The sequence below is a fragment of the Rattus norvegicus genome, chromosome 12, assembly GCF_021556685.1.
Source record: "Rattus norvegicus strain SHRSP/BbbUtx chromosome 12, alternate assembly SHRSP_T2T, whole genome shotgun sequence".
NCBI classification, from domain to species: Eukaryota; Metazoa; Chordata; class Mammalia; order Rodentia; family Muridae; genus Rattus; species Rattus norvegicus.
Genome location: NC_141545.1, coordinates 51,310,484 through 51,325,796, shown reverse-complemented (window position 1 = coordinate 51,325,796; position 15,313 = coordinate 51,310,484). Strand labels below are relative to the sequence as shown.

General features: G+C 50.2%; 2 protein-coding genes across 21 annotated transcripts in view; one reads left to right on the top strand and one right to left on the bottom strand.

The window, feature by feature from the left end:
• Positions 1-15,313, top strand: part of Hps4 (HPS4, biogenesis of lysosomal organelles complex 3 subunit 2) — a 30,846-nt gene that overhangs the window by 260 nt on the left and 15,273 nt on the right. For 8 of the 20 annotated variants that reach the window (XR_015634017.1, XR_015634018.1, XR_015634023.1 and 5 more), the window contains exons 1-4: positions 2-36; positions 1,416-1,881; positions 3,401-3,491; positions 6,949-7,092. Coding sequence is in view for 5 of the 20 variants with exons in the window: in XM_087578552.1 (XP_087434678.1) it covers positions 1,841-1,881; positions 3,401-3,491; positions 6,949-7,092 (276 nt within the window). In the remaining 15 variants the exon portion in view is untranslated. Of the gene's footprint in view, position 1; positions 303-1,415; positions 1,882-3,400; positions 3,492-6,948; positions 7,093-15,313 lie in introns of those variants that run through there. The other 12 variants (XR_015634021.1, XR_015634026.1, XR_015634020.1 and 9 more) reach the window with 2 other exon arrangements.
• On the bottom strand, positions 11,063-13,327 carry LOC134481211 (coiled-coil domain-containing protein 121-like). Its single transcript, XM_087579575.1, has one exon. The coding sequence runs from the start codon at positions 13,103-13,105 to the stop codon at positions 11,735-11,737; it is 1,371 nt and encodes a 456-aa protein (XP_087435701.1). The 5' UTR covers positions 13,106-13,327; the 3' UTR covers positions 11,063-11,734.

Below are 15,313 nucleotides of genomic sequence, written 5' to 3'. Positions count from 1 at the left end.
TGGGTCCGCGCGTGATTGCCTGGCTGTAGGACGCAGGTATTGGGTGCTGTCCCGCGGCCCGTACGGAGCCCGGGCTCTCGGAGGGCTTAAGGGCGTGAGACCCGGGCGATCGGGTTGCAGGGTCCCGGCTCCTGACCACCGAGGGACTTCCCTCCGTCCCCGCGCGCACCAGGACTGCCCTCCTGTTGTCCCCTCAGGCTGCCAGGGCCTCTTCAGGTCCCCATAAGACGATCATTGACCTCATCGGGACCATTGAGAACTAGCTGCTAGGTCCTTCGACCAGACCTCTGGGAATGGGAAGGGTGGGTTCCAGGAACTGAGATGTCCCTGCACAGACGTTGGTACTCTGCAGAACGAGGGGTGTGTGTGTGTGTGTGTGTGTGTGTGTGTGTGTGTAGCTGAAATGACAGATACTTAGGCCTTTTCTGGTTCGCAAGTGTGTGTAGGGGGGCATTTCCTTCTTTCTTTTTCTTTTTCTTTTTTTTTTTTTTCTTTTTCAGAGCTGGGGACCGAACCCAGGGCCTTGTGCTTGCTAGGCAAGCGCTCTAGCACTGAGCTAAATCCCCAACCCCCATTTCCTTCTTTCTAAGAGAGTTTACTTGCTTTTAAGAGGGGGTCCTACTTTGTACCCAGGGTCCTGCTTTGTAGCCATAGCTAGCCTGGAACTCAACAATCTGCCTGTCTCAACCTCCCCGTTGCTGGGATTAAAAGGCCTGAGCTACCGTGCCTGACTCCTTCCCTAAGAGACTTTAACGCGCTGTCTTTCCACAGATGGCAGAATTGTGGCCAGCTTTGGAGACCGTGTCCTTGGAGGAATTAACCAGAAAAGTGGGATTAGGACTATAGATGAAAATGACCAAAAAGTTGTCATTTTAAATCATTTTTGTGTTTCCCCCTACTGTTATCCACACGGTGAATATGTCTGTCAGGAGATTTCGGCCTTCTGAATAGTAATTTTAATGGCTCGAACCACCTGTTTCTGGACAGTTCCCTTGGAGGAGCCAAGGATTAGAGTAAATGAGGCCAAGGTTCTTTCTGTCAGAGTATCCATGATACACTGAGTTATCTTCCCCTGGTGGGAGTTTGTAATGAAGGGCCCTCTGTCAAAGTTCTCTCTTGTACTCTGAAAGGCACACATTCTGATTAGGCGCCTGAGTGCCAGTTCCTTAATTTAGGGACCATTTGATTTGTGCGGTTCCTTACACCCACCACCTTCTACCCTTGTTGTATGGTTTCCCTTCTGCAAACCAGACAATATTTTCTGCTGAGAAGACGAAGGGCCTTTGAAGTATCTGCTACCCGATCCCTTTTGATTCTGAAACATAAGCTTTGAAAGCTGTTTTGAAATTGAACCTTGTGGGTCACATGCATGGTCATGGGTTTCTGAAAGAATCGATTCTTTGTTTTTCACTCAGGGCTGAGTTACTGGTGTGTGTGTGTGTGAACTGGAAACTTTGGACCTTTTGAAGGAACTCAGAAGCTGCCTCCGCCCATCCAGCATGCTTCTCCCTGTGGTGGAGATTCCTGAGGGGAGTTGGAACAGGTCCCAGCGTAGACAGCCATATGGATGCTCCTGAAAGCAGACCACAGACTGTTGAGTCAATCTGGTCCGCCTCCAGCCTGTTTCTTCCTGGACTTCTCAGCGGTGCAAGATACTTTTGGAAGTGAACCTGCCCAGAAGGGAAGTTACATTTTCATATTGATTAAAGAGTGAACAAGAGGCAGAAACCACCTGGCTTGACCACACCTGGCATTACTGGGCTGGGGACACCAGCTGGGGACAGAGAAGTGCTTCTAGCAGGAATACGAGATGAAGAGGGTGAAGCCATCTGGAGAGTAAATGGCCAACACCACTCCCCCAGAGACAAAGTCAGCAGCGTGGTAAGTGTCTAGGCCTGCCTGAAGCTGCTTCCAGGATGTGGAAGCCATTTTTCTCCAGAGGGTATGTGTTTGAACCTTGCAAGTTTTGGGCTGGATATAGCTCAGTGGTAGAGTGTTTCTCTAGAACTCGAGAGACCCTCGGTTCAATACAGCAAAAATAAGCAAAACCCAGAATACCTTGCCAGCTGCACCTCAGGCATTGCAGGCAGATGACAGGGAGGGTGCAACCAATCATGATCTCCTGGGTGTGTCTGTCTGTGTCTGTGTCTGTGTCTGTGGAGAGGCAGGAGGGCTGAAGTTGAGGTTTGGCCAGTCTGACTCTGAAGGCTGTTGTGCAATGCCTGCCTGAAACTTGGTTCCCTCATGCACCCTTTGTAGCTTCGATCCTTTTTTACAATCTGGTTCAGCAAATGCTCCTGAGAGGTGACAGTGAAGTGGGTGGCTTGACTAGACTCAGCAGACCTAGCAATCGATTACGGGGAGCTACTCCAAATGATGCCCGAGATAGCGTGTACCTAGAGGAGGGGGTGATTTCAGAGTGTGGGAGGGGACCAGGGTAGATGGTGGTCCACAGCAGGCTTTGAAAATTCACAAACGTTCTCTGATCGTCATGTAACCTGTAGCCAGTTGCACACTAAGCCTTGGGGCCTAGAGAATGATATTGGGACAGGTGTCTGTCATGAGGAAAGTGAAGTGGGCTACTCTGGCCTGGTCCGTGTGCTCAACTGAAGCCCAGCCTCTGCATAGTTCACCTTGCACAGCCAAGTGATGACTACCTCAGAGCTACAGTCTTCCCGAGCCAGTCCTGGCTGAGCTGTAGTCTTAGAACTTGGGAGGGAGGCAAAGGCAGGAAGTTGTGCAGTTTGAGGTCAGCCTGGGCTACAGAGTGAGATCTTTCCAGGTCTTTAGAAAAGTAAAGAAGGTTCTGGAAACTCAGAAGAAAGATTCCTTTGTACTGGGGAATCTGGAAAAGTAGGCAGATTAAACTGCCAGTAAGGTTGGAGAGTCTGAGAGGAGTGTGGTGTTTTTCTGTTGGCTTCTCAAAGGCTGCTGTCTTCCTGTTATGGATGAGCAGGTCCATGGCAGATCCTCCATACACATCTGTTAAGTGAGTCCATGGGTCCTCAGAAGGGCTGCTTTCCACCAGCATGCTCAGGAGAAGCCCAGGGGTTCACTTTGTTACCAGAACCTAAAGACAGACGGGGAAAGCATGGCAGACTGTGTGCTTGTACCGCAGGAGTGATGATTTCAAACAGCAGTCCTCGCTGGGTGATCTGGTTCCTGCAGGAGCGGCTGCCTCCTCCCGCAGGCAGATGGGCTGACGGCTGTGCACAGGCGGATCTGTGGTCTGCCTGTGCTGCACTGTCAGTGGCGTTATCTGCTTGTAGCTGCTGGACTCTTCCTGGCAACCGCTGAGCACCAAGCCCTCCCACAGCCAGGAACTGGAGAGAGTGTCCCAGGCTTATCATCGTCACTAGCAGGGTGGGGAACCCATGGCTTCCTTCTGTTCTCTTGCCAGGTGGAACTACTTTTTCCTGTACGATGGTTCCAAGGTACAGGGAGAAGGAGACCCAACCAGAGCCGGCATCTGCTACTTCTATCCCTCCCAGGTAAGCAGCGACTCGTGCTTATGGTCTCTTTTAAGATGTGTTGGGGATGAAACGGGGCTAGGTGCATGCTCTGTGCTCTCCCCAGAGCTCTCCCTCTTTTTATTTACTTCTCTTTGAAGTTTTGAGACAGGTTCTCACAGAGTTCTCAGCCTCCGTGGCAGCTGGGCTCCAGACAGTGTCTGGATCTTAAATTCCCAAGCAGCTTAGGCTTCCTTTTGGCTCTCGTAGCCAGAGGAGGTTTTTTTTTTTTTTTTTTTTTTTTTTTTTTTTTTTTTGCCTACGTCCTGCTCCTAAGGCTTTGATCAGCTAATTTTATGAAGCTTTTATTCAGCAAGATCTGGATGGTTATTCAGATGGGTCAATGGTTAAGAACACTGACTGCTCTTCTGGAGGTCCTGAGTTCAATTCCCAGCAGCCACATGATGGCTCACAATCATCTGTAATGGGATCTGATGTCCTCCTCTGGTGTCCTAGGGTCGGCAGCTGAAAACACTGCAAATTCTGTGAGCCCCAAGATCCCTCTTATTTTTTTTTTTCCTAGAGAAGTTTAAAACAAGCTCTAGACATTGTATCATTTCACCCACCAGTGATGGAGTGACCCTGAGTGACAGCACTTCTGACAGGTGCTGCAGCCAGGCTCACACTGGTGTTCTTTGACACCACCCTGCCTGACTCCACTTCCCACTTATCTCCTCCCCCACACTCCCTAACCAGGACCCTGACCACGCCCATAGCCTGCTTGTTAGTCTGTGCTGAGTCCCTCTTCTACTAACATTCCCCACATACCAGCCATCCTGTCTTCTCCTTGTCTCCTCAGATCGCTGAACTGCCCTGTTAGAATACCACACTCTGGGTTGGGATGGTCTCCTCCCTGTGGTGACATTAAGTGACATCTGCTCACAGATTTCCTTTTACTTTCCATTTGTAGCAGGCTGTAGATATCTGATGAGGCCCGTGCTCCATTCCGTGAGGCAGGCAGGATGTCATCAGGGATGGCAGTTGCACTTCTTGTAACATCCTGTCCTGTGTCTCTAGCAGCCCATCACCCAGCCACCATTATGAAAGCTTGACTCCAGTCACCAGGGCTCCACCACATACTTCTTTTTTTTTTTTTTTTTAAGATTTATTTATTTCACGTATGTGGGTACACTGTCGCTGTCTTCAGACACACCAGAAAAGGGCATCGGATCCCCATTACAGATGGTTATGAACCACCAGGTAGTTGCTGGGAATTGAACTCAGGACCTTGGGAAGAGCAGTCAGTGCTCTTAACCGCTGAGCCATCTCTCCAGCCCCTCCACCACACTCTCTTCATGGCTGTTTTTCTTGTGTGGTGGGGAAAGGGTTGGAGATAGGATCTTGCCCTATGACCCAGGCTGCTCTTGACTTGTTTTTTACTATTATTTTATGCATATAAGTGTTTTATCTGCATGTGTGTACATGAGTGTTTTGTCTGTGTGTGTGCACATGAGTGTTTTGTCTGCATGTGTGCACATGAGTGTTTTGTCTGCATGTGTGCACATGAGTGTTTTGTCTGCGTGTGTGCACATGAGTGTTTTGTCTGCATGTGTACACATGAGTGTTTTGTCTGCGTGTGTGCACATGAATGTTTTGTCTGCGTGTGTGCATATGAGTGTCTTGTCTGCATGTGTGCATATGAGTACTTTGTCTGCATGTGTGCATATGAGTACTTTGTCTGCATGTGTGCACATGAATGTTTTGTCTGCGTGTGTGCACATGAGTGTCTTGTCTGCGTGTGTGCATATGAGTGTCTTGTCTGCATGTGTGCATATGAGTACTTTGTCTGCATGTGTGCATATGAGTACTTTGTCTGCATGTGTGCACATGAGTGTTTTGTCTGCATGTGTGTCTGTGCCTAGAGCCCCTAGAGGGCGGAAGATGACGGCATCTCCTGGGATTGAATGGTTATAGATGGTTATAAGCCATTATGTAGGTACTGGGAAGCAAACTCCAGTGATCTCTGCAAGAGCAACAAGTGCTCTGAGTGGATGAGCCACCTCTCTGGTCCCTGCCCTTGAATGTTGGGTTCTCTTGTGGCAGCAGGATTACAGGGGTAGACTGCCAAGCCTGGGTGTCACTGTTTATTATGATCCTTAAGCATGTAGTAACTGGGCCCTGTGATCACTATCACCTTCAAAGGGATCCCTGATATATATAATGTGAGTTCCAGGACAGCCAGGGATGCACAGTATGAAACTATCTTTAACAGCATACACACACACACACACACACACACACACACACACACACAGATGTAAAAGTGACTCATTTTCCTGACGTAAGTGTCGTCTCTGAGGCTCACTGCCTCCGTTTGCTCACCCGGGCCTAGTCCTGGAAGCTTCCAGCCTCCGTACAGTCTTACCTAGGCCTAGACTTTTGCAGCCTCTGGGACTTGCTGCTGAGTAAGCTCACCCTTCCTAGCTCTTTCTGGGCTCTGGCTGGCTTCACCTCAGCTGTTCTGGCTCAAACTCCTCTCCCAGCTGACTGATTTCAATCTGGCTTTTCTCTCAGTCTCTGAATTGCTCTGTTTGGCCTGAAACTAACTCTACCAATCTTTTCTAAGTTTCTGGCTCCTCATTCTCTGGCTTGTTTTGTCTTCAGCTATGTCTAGCTTTGCCCCAACTCGCAGGGCAGTTGACCAGGGTCTGGGGTCCACCTAGGAGAGAATGGGGGACAAGAGACGCAAAGAACAGACAGCAAGAAAAGAGGTCTGATCAAGCTGACAATTTTTAATTTTTCTCAGGCAGAAGATTTACTGGTAGAAACAAAGTGTGGGGAGGGGTTAGGTAACCACAAAAGAATGGGTCTGGCTCGATGACCAGGATATTGGCTGGGTAAATTGGCCAAGCAGGGAAAAGTAGGGTGGGTTGCCTAGTGACCTGACAACCGGATTTATTCTCTGTTGAATTCAGGCAGAACTGTAGGTGCAGGCTTAGGCATGACTGCTTTGCTCTAACCTAAGGCTATTGCTTTTTTTTCTGACATAGGCTAGAATACAATTGCTTTTTAACCTGAAGGCTGCTTCTGCCATCTTGAGGCTTCTCCCAACATAGCTTGTTTTTCAATCTATTTCTGTAAAACTCTCCTGGTAAAACTGCCTCCTTCTCCCTCTCTGCGCTGCTCCATTCTCCCTCTCAACTCCACCATACTGCTCTCCTTGAACTCTACTGTACTCCTGTACTGTACTCTCTTCCTCCTGTACTGTCTGTCTTTCCCCCTAAGTAGCCTCTCTCCCCTCCTTTTTCTCATGAGGGTTGGACATACCCTACTCTGTCAAATCTTTCTCTGATTTGTCACTTTTTCTGCCACTCAGTTAAACATCACTTTCAGGCATGGATGCTTCTTCCTTCTACAAACTAACTTTACCTTCATTGTTTGGGATGAAAGGTATGTGCTAAGGGCCGGTCTGGTAAAACGTTGTGTGCTTCTCCCACAGACCCTGTTAGACCAGCAGGAGCTGCTCTGTGGCCAGCTTGCTGGAGTTGTGCGCTGCTTGTGGGACCTTTCCGGCACCCCGCCTATGCTCATCCGTCTGCGGAACCTCAAGTTTGCCCTCAGGGTGGATGGGGACTACCTGTGGGTAAGTCTTGGCAGAGCTGGTATTGAAGTGTTCGGATGATAACACGTGTTCCTTCCCTGACCGTTGCTGCTCTTTAGACCTCAGTGCTCTCTGAACACGGCTGTGGTGCAGGGGAGAACTCTGCCAGGGCCTCGTGATGTCAAGCATGTGCTCTGGCCCTGAGCCATACTTAGGCCTTCTCCAGGACACCCCTGCTCTGTGCCCTGCTCTGAACGTGGCAGATGTCCTTGTATTATTTTTACTTATTATGTTTGCACGTGTCATGTATATGTGTGCACATACATGTCTATTTTGCAGCCTGCCCATTTTCCTTGATGAGCTGTGTTCTGTCTCGAAGGTGTCTGTTCAGGGTTATCCTCTGTGGGCGGTGCCTTCTGTAGCCCAAGACACTATTGCCTGCTATTTTAAAAAGAAGCTAATTGGTTTTCCTTTTAAATTTGTGACTGTAACCTCGCCTGGATTTCTGTGGGTCAGTGGTGTGGATGGAGGTCAGGGGTGATTTTCCCCATTTGGTTACCCAGCATCCCTGCACTGTTGCTGAGTTTCCTAAGCACCTACTTAGGTCCTAAGTTAGGTGACCGTGAACACGAGTGGGTCAGGAAGTCCTGCATACTGTGATATCGACAGCTCTGTGTGACTCTTAGGGTGGGCAGTGTCTCTCCCGAATTCAATCCCATGCCCGGTGACTCTGGCTAGTTTGTGAGTGTGACTAGGAGTCCTGAGAGTTTGGAGAGTAATCATGGGGTGGGGGTGGGGCAGCATTGTTCACTTAGAACTGTCATGACCCTGTCACCTACTGCCCTCCACCTCTGCAGTGTCTGTGATGGCAGCCCAGTTTACCATACCATGGCATGGCATGGCCTCAGCACAGCTGCAGCTGCCAGAGCAGGTGCAGCTCCCAGAGCAGGTGCAGCTCCCAGAGCAGGTGCAGCTCCCAGAGCAGGTGCAGCTCCCAGAGCAGGTGCAGCTCCCAGAGCAGGTGCAGCTCCCAGCAGGCCTGGGCAGTCTCTAGGCAGTGAGCCTTCCGGTCAGCCTAGAACTGGGGAGACAGTGCTTGGAATCTGTCGAGGTTGGCCTGACTGCAGTGGGCTAGGGTCAGGTGAAGAAGAGTTTTAAACTGATGTCTCATGTCAGCACAGGCAGCAGCAGGTTCTAGCATGACGTCTTCAGGCACAGGTTTCCTAGCAGCCACATGGTGCCTCACAACCATCTGTGACTCCAGTTCCAGTGGACCTATTTTCTCTTCCAGCTTCACCAAGCACTACCATGCACATAGTATACAGACATGCATGCAGACAAAACATCCATTCATTAAAAAAATATGACTTTCTCTCCTCTCTCTCTCTCTCTCTCTCTCTCTCTCTCTCTCTCTCACACACACACACACACACACACACACGCATGCACACAGTGTAAATTTAAATCTAAGATCCTTGGCTGGCAATGACTAAGTGGGAAGAAGGCTTGCCACCAAGCCTCATGACCCAAGTTTGACCCCTAAGATCCATACAGTGGAGAACCTACTCTTGGGAACTGTCCTCTGACCTACACACGTGTGCTGACCACCACCTCCCCAAAATGTAAAGAAACAAATCTAAGTTCTCTATAGAAAACATGTGGTGTTTATCTTTTTGGATCTTATTTTGCTTACTGTACTGGTTTCCATCCATCTGCTGAGATGCCATGGCTTCCTTACGATTCATGGGTACATTGTGTATTGTGTATCACTCCTGACCTTCTGCTTCTGCCTTTCTGCCTTCCAAGTGCTAGGATGATAGGCTTGTACCACCACACCTCACGCTCTGTCAATTCCTGTTGCTGTTCATTCACTCTGTGTGTGTGTGCGCACGTGTGTCTGTCTGTCTGTACGCCTGCTATGATGGGTATGTGTAGGTAAGAGAACAGTTTGCTGGCATTGGTTCTCTCTGTCCACCATGTAGATCTCTAGGATTGAACTCTTATCCTCAGGCTTGGCAGCTAGAGTCTTTACCCACTGAGCCATCTTGCCAGCCCCAATGTGCTCTTCTGTTAAGGAAGCTGCTTTCTTTGGGAGCTTCATGAAGACTTAGGTGGGCATAGATGTGATGGGTTGCTGGTCCCCTGCTCTCTGACAGATCTCCAGGTTTGCTTTTGTGGCCCTGGCATCCTGTTTTCCTGGCCGTGGCTCTGCAGTGTGATTTGACGTCAAGTCTCCCTGTGACAAGATTATTTTTCTGAGTTCGACGAGGAGCGCTGTGTGAATTTCGATGGGGGTTATGTTGGCTTTGGACTGCCTCATGCTGTTTACTACTTTCGCACTGCCAGTGAGGTAGCCACGGCCAGCTCGAGGACCGTCCTGTCTCCCTGTGCTCCTGGCCGTCAGTTCCTCAGTGCTTCCGAGTTTTCAGAGTGCCAGTCTTTCTCCTCCTCGTTTAGCCTCCTCCACTCTGGATTTTTGTTTTGTGCTGTTCGGTGTTTTGTTTGTTTGTTTTGCTACACAGAAAAGTGATTCGTTCGGAGTCTGGTTTTGTGCCGTGCTCCCTCGGTGGGGGTGTTTACCCACTCTAGCGGGGTCCGCTGAGTCCGCCACGAGGCTGGGATGAAGAACGTGCCGTCTGTGTGCTTGGGTGGCTCGGCATCTTCATCGTCTGTTGCCGTCCCTGTCTTTCTTTCTCTTACTGCTCCAGCTAAGACTCGACACCAGACTGAGGGAATGTGGAGGAGTTTGCCCTCTGTCTCCTGCATCTGGCAGGGATGCTGACCACTCTGGTGGTCATAGCAGGTTTGAGCAGAACTTTTCAGCCTGTGTGTCACAAAGAGATGCGGGACTTTGTTGCCGGCCTTCTTCATGTCAAGTGAGAGGCTAGTGCAGTTCCTGTCTTGGGTCTTTTCGAGGGCTGAGTTACACCTACACTTACAAGGGGATTTCTTTCTGCCTGGCAAACCAAGCCTATACCCTGGGAATGAAGCCCACTTGGTCCTGGCATATGATCTTCTCACTGTGTTCTTGTTTGTTTCTCAAGATGAAATTTCTCTGAGTAACATCCCTGGTTGTCCTGGAAGACCCTATGTAGACCAGGCTGGCCTCAGCCTCACAGAGATCCGCCCGCCTCTGCCTCCCGAGTGCTGGAACTAAAGGCCTGCATGACTGTGCCCAGCTTTCACTGTGACCTTGATTACAGTTTACCAGACTTGGAAATGTTTGCATCTGTGTTGATGAGAGACATTGCACTGTGTGTTCTTTCTTTGGTATTTCCTTGTTTGCTTTGGCTCAGGGAAATACCAGCTTCATGTAGTAAAGAGTTGTATCCTCCTCTTTCTACCTTGCGAAACTGTTGAGCAGCACACATTGCCTCATATGCAAGACAGACAGACAGCTGCTGTTGGGAGAGGCTGCCTTGGGGTGGTGTGCAGGAGATTGGTGGACATGAGGACTGACTGGAATCTCCCCAAAGCTTCCACACTGGCTAAGTCTTCATGAGGTGCTGAGACAAGTGCAGGGTGAGGTACCGCTCAGTATCCTGCCAGCAACCTTTGGTTCTTCCCTGCTCAGCTCTGACCACTGGACACAGCACACACAGCCATAAACACTACATAGGGAATTGGATGGAGATGGCAGGGGGACAATTGTCCATCAGCTTCAAACACAAGGACTTGGTCACCTGCTGGACCTCATGGCCTCTGGCTGGGGGAGTCAATGTGCCACTCCCTCTTAAACCCTCCAGGTGTCCTGTTCCCAATGAGAAGGACAGCCAACACTGAGACTCTGATCTTAAGTCTTTCCCTGTCACACCTCTACCTTCCACCTTGTGTGCCCTCTGACCCTTGTCCGTGCCCTCTGACCGTTGTCTCTGCCCCTGACCCTTATCTGTGCCCTCTGACCCTTGTCTGTGCTCTCAGACCCTTCATATTTTATTTTGAAAAATCACAAATAGGCTTTTGTTCTGTGTAACGATAAACAGACTTTTATTTTGAATAATCACAGGTAGGCTTTTGTTTTTCAATAGCATTTCATGTGCAAGTGGGCTCGGTGAGCCAAAGGTACATTCAGCAATTCATTTTTAGCGCAGTTATAAATGAGTTCATGCTATTATAGCTAAGTAAAAGTTAAAATTCTACAATGTAAGGCTGAGGCTTTTTGCCTGGAGCAAGGCCCAGGACTCAGAGAGCTGCCTGTATTTTGTCGCATGGGAGCACACGGCCCAAACACGGGGCCATCACAACGTGCAGCTCTGTAAACAGTCTAGCCTCAGCCAGACACAAATGCAAAGAACCCAGTTCCCCAAATGCCACCCTGCACCCACCTAAGACACCATGCTCCTACTGTGAGATGGGCTGACAGTGTGCAAAGTGTCCATTACAAAATGCACCCTGTTGTCCTGAAGGCCACACTAGAGCAGGAATTGATCACCGAAGTTTGCATTGCAACAGGGAACACGGAAGGTATGGCTTCTGAAGAACAAAGCCTCCCAGTGCTGGGAAGCTTTTGGTTAGGGTGGCCCTTTGGGCTGCTATGTGGGAGCCAAGCCTGAGAGAGGCCAGGCCAGGTCCCCTCGGCCCCTCTGAGAAGCTTTTGTCCTCTGCATCATCAGACACCATTGTCATTCTTTGTGTGGTGGCCCCAGCTTCAGCTCCAGTCAGCTTCCTGGGGCATGGCAGCCCATTACTTAGGATTGGCTTTCGGCCTGGCACTTAATAGACGGCCCAGTGCTGGTTGTGGAGCTGTTTGTGGTTTGGGGTGGTGCTCCCGCTGCTGCTGGTAGTGGTGCTCCCGCTGCTGCAGGCGCTCCCTCCCCCGGGCCAGAGCCTCCAGGTACCACTGTTGCTCTTTCCACTGCTGCTTCCGCCGCTCCAGCTTCTCCTTTCCAGCCTCCAGTTTGCAGAATTCCTGATCCAGCTGCTGGAGCTGTGTCTGCAGCTGCCTGTTCTCAGCTCTCATACCCTGCCAGAAGTCCTCGTGAGCCTGTTTGGCTGCAGTGTCCAAGGCCTTGGCCTTCTTCTTCAGCGCCCTGGTGATGCCCTCTCCAGACTCCAGCAGGTTCAGATCCTCCATTTGCTTGTCCAAGGCGGCCCTTTCCTTCAGGAACAGACGGTGTGCCTCTCGGTCCATTAAGGAGACATCAGGGTCTATGCTGGCGTACTCCAGCTCTAAGGTCTGGATCTTTTGATCCTGGCTCTCCTTTATGTGTGCGATGGGCTCCAGGGCCTTCAGCTTCTTCTTCAAGCTGGCCTCAATCTTCCTGTTCCGCATCAGCTGCTTCTGGAGGTTTGCCGTGCGTGAGGTAAAAGTGGAGACCAGCTCTCGCCTCCTGTCCTCGATCTCCTCACACTGCTGGATGTAGTCTTTCCACAGAGAGTCATACTTCCTCTCTTTCTCCTCCTTCTTCTGCTGCAGGTACTCGAGGAATGGCTTGCTGTCCATTTTCTCATATAATAGTTCCTTCTTCATATCCTTGATATCCTTTATGAGTACCGACCGTCGTCCCTTAACCGCGTCCATCTCTTGCTCCAGCTCTCTCATGGCCGCCAGGGTCCTCTTCCTCACTCTCCTCTCCAGCCTTGTCATTGACGCTGGCTTCAGATACCTGTTGAGAATGATCATTTGTGGAGACTCTAAAAGAGAGGTTTGGGAGTCAACAGCAAACCGTCCTTTGGAGTCCAGGAGCTCACTGGGGCTGCTTTCCAGGTCTGTGTTGGTGATGCTGACCGCTGAGGAGCAGGTGCTGGGAGTATGGAAAAACTCAGAGGAACTTTTGCCAATTAGGGGAAATTCCTCCTTTTTCTTTTCATCCAGGAGAATTAGTTCTGGCCACCTCACCCGGAAGTCTTGTATGGCCTTTTTCCTGGACAGGAAAGCCCCAACAGAGAAGTCTTCATTTATCCTAACTGTCTCATCCCTTGCAGGAAGTAATTGTGGTCCAGCAGCCCTGCCTTCCTGTCTATGGGGCAAGCTGGCAGCTCCAGTTTGAGGGTAAAGGGTACCTGGTCTGCCTCTGGCTGCCCAGGTGGTAGAATCATGGCCTTGGGACTCCATAGTTCCTCCCCTTCTGGGTGCAGGGCTTTGCCCCTCCCAGATCCTGCTACCAGAAACTCAGAAGCTCAGCACTTTCTCCTGGCTACAGTAGCCCCTTCTGTTTATCCTCAGGTCTATAGTCACAGGCAACCACCTCCCCCACGTCTTTCCAGTGTTAGAAATACAGGCCTCTTTGGCCCAGGCAGAGCAGAATGTGGACTGTTAGCCTAGTCACTAACTCTGGTGGGCGGGGCTGGCGAGGGGCGGGGCTTGTGTCAAGGGGGCGGGGCCTGGATAAACCCTGGGCTTAGCACTATAGGCTAGCATGGGAGAAAAGCTTCAGAGGCTTGGAGCCTGTGGCAGACAGCATCGGGGTTTTCTCAGCCCTGTCCAGAGGACCCTTTGCACCCATGAGCTATACTGTGCAGGCTGGGAGGGAAGAAGGGAGGGAAAGTGCCGAAGACCTGGAGGCTCCAGGATTTTGACTTAGCTTTGCAGTGTGGAGTTTGGGCACAGTCTGGGTTCCCTGTGGCATGAGCGTCCTCCTGATGGGAAGGGTAGGGCTTATATAGCCAGCTACCTTAGTTTCCCAGGAAGGGAGAGCCGCCTCAAAATTGTATCCCACACAACCACCTCTGGACCCCAGTTACAGTGTTGAGAAGGCCCCGAGTGTGGAGCGACTGACCTAGGAAAAGACATGGAGGAAAACCTTCCACAAACAGCAGCTGTGCAGAGCAGAGGACCCCTCCCCCCAAGCATGGCCACTGCACTGGTTGGCTCTCCATGTTCTGAAGAACAGTTGAGGAACCCCCACTCCCCACCCCACCCCCAACTTGCTTGTGGCACAGGAGGTTTCAATGCTTCCTGGCCAGGAGACCCATGGGAGCAGCAGGAAGCAGGGAGAGGTGTCTGAGGAGGAGGCTTCTGGGATAGGCCCTGCATAGTCGAGGAATAATAAGAAGCAGTTCACCTTTCTCCCTTGAACCAGGCAGGCTGAACCATAGTAATGCCAGGTCAAAGAAAGATCCACGGCACATCCCCAGCACATAGCCCCATGCCCAGCGCTCCACTGCACCATCAAATAGTGTGGTTAATGGGATAGTGAAACCAGCTGGTTACTGTGCATCACTACAAGACAGAACATCTTTGTTGTTCTGCAGAGATCTGCTTAAAAGAGTGGTCTAATGCCTAGTGACCGTAATATATATTTAATAATGACAATAGGAAAAGCATATTAATAGCAGGAGTCTTTCCTAAAATGAAATCTCATGGACCTTGCCTACAGGAGCAGATCCATCGTAGATTTTAATACATGGCAGGCGGAACCATCTTAGATGTTTTTAGCTAGTTTTTAGCTTCTCCTTGATATCTCCTAGCAGGGTGGGGTTCTAACAGGAGCAGAAATAACTCAAAGACGGCTACATCACTAAAGCCCAGCCAGCATGGGCAACAGCTTATGAAAACTAGGAACCTCAAGCACTCTGCACAGCCTGCAGGCAGTCACAGGTTGAAGAGTGTCCTTTCCTGGTGCCTCAGTTGATAGGTGCCTTTTCCAGGCAGCTGGGCTCCTCACAGTTACTCTTAGCACTGTTTACCACTTATATCTCTTGGTTAGAGAAGGGCCTAGTGAATCTGTTCAGTTTCAGGGACTTCCTGAAGCTGTGTTATGTTGTTTCCTTTCTGAGCCTAAGGAGCTTCTCTGAAGGATAGAGTATTTCACCCTCTTAGCTCGTCTGCCTCTTCACCCCTCTGTAAACACTCCAGGTCTTAAGGGGCTGCCCTCTGAGACAGAGAAGTCTAACTGCTGTAGAGGGTGGGATTTTCCTCTGCCACTGACTTGTCCTGAGGAATCCCTGTCGCCCTTGTGAGGGCTGTGGGCTTGTTCTGAAGGCAGGACTTGCCAGAGTTTGTCTGCTCACCTGTTGGAAGTGGCTTCTCTTTCCCTGATCTTCAAGGTGTTTGCTGCCTCTCTGGGTTGCAAGGTGATTTTTTTTCCTGCTCAGTTCTCTTTCATTGTGGATTTCTGAAGCTCTTCCCCTATTTCTATCTTGAGACTAAGTCCACTGAGCTAGGGACTCTTTCTTTGTGGTTCACACAAAGTGATTGCCCTTTGTTTTCAAATGAAGACCTCACTCATGTTAGATAAACACTCCACTGAGGAGCCATGTTTCAGTCCCCTACTGAGGAATTCTCTAGATCTCACTGTAGCTTAGATTGACCTGAAATTCA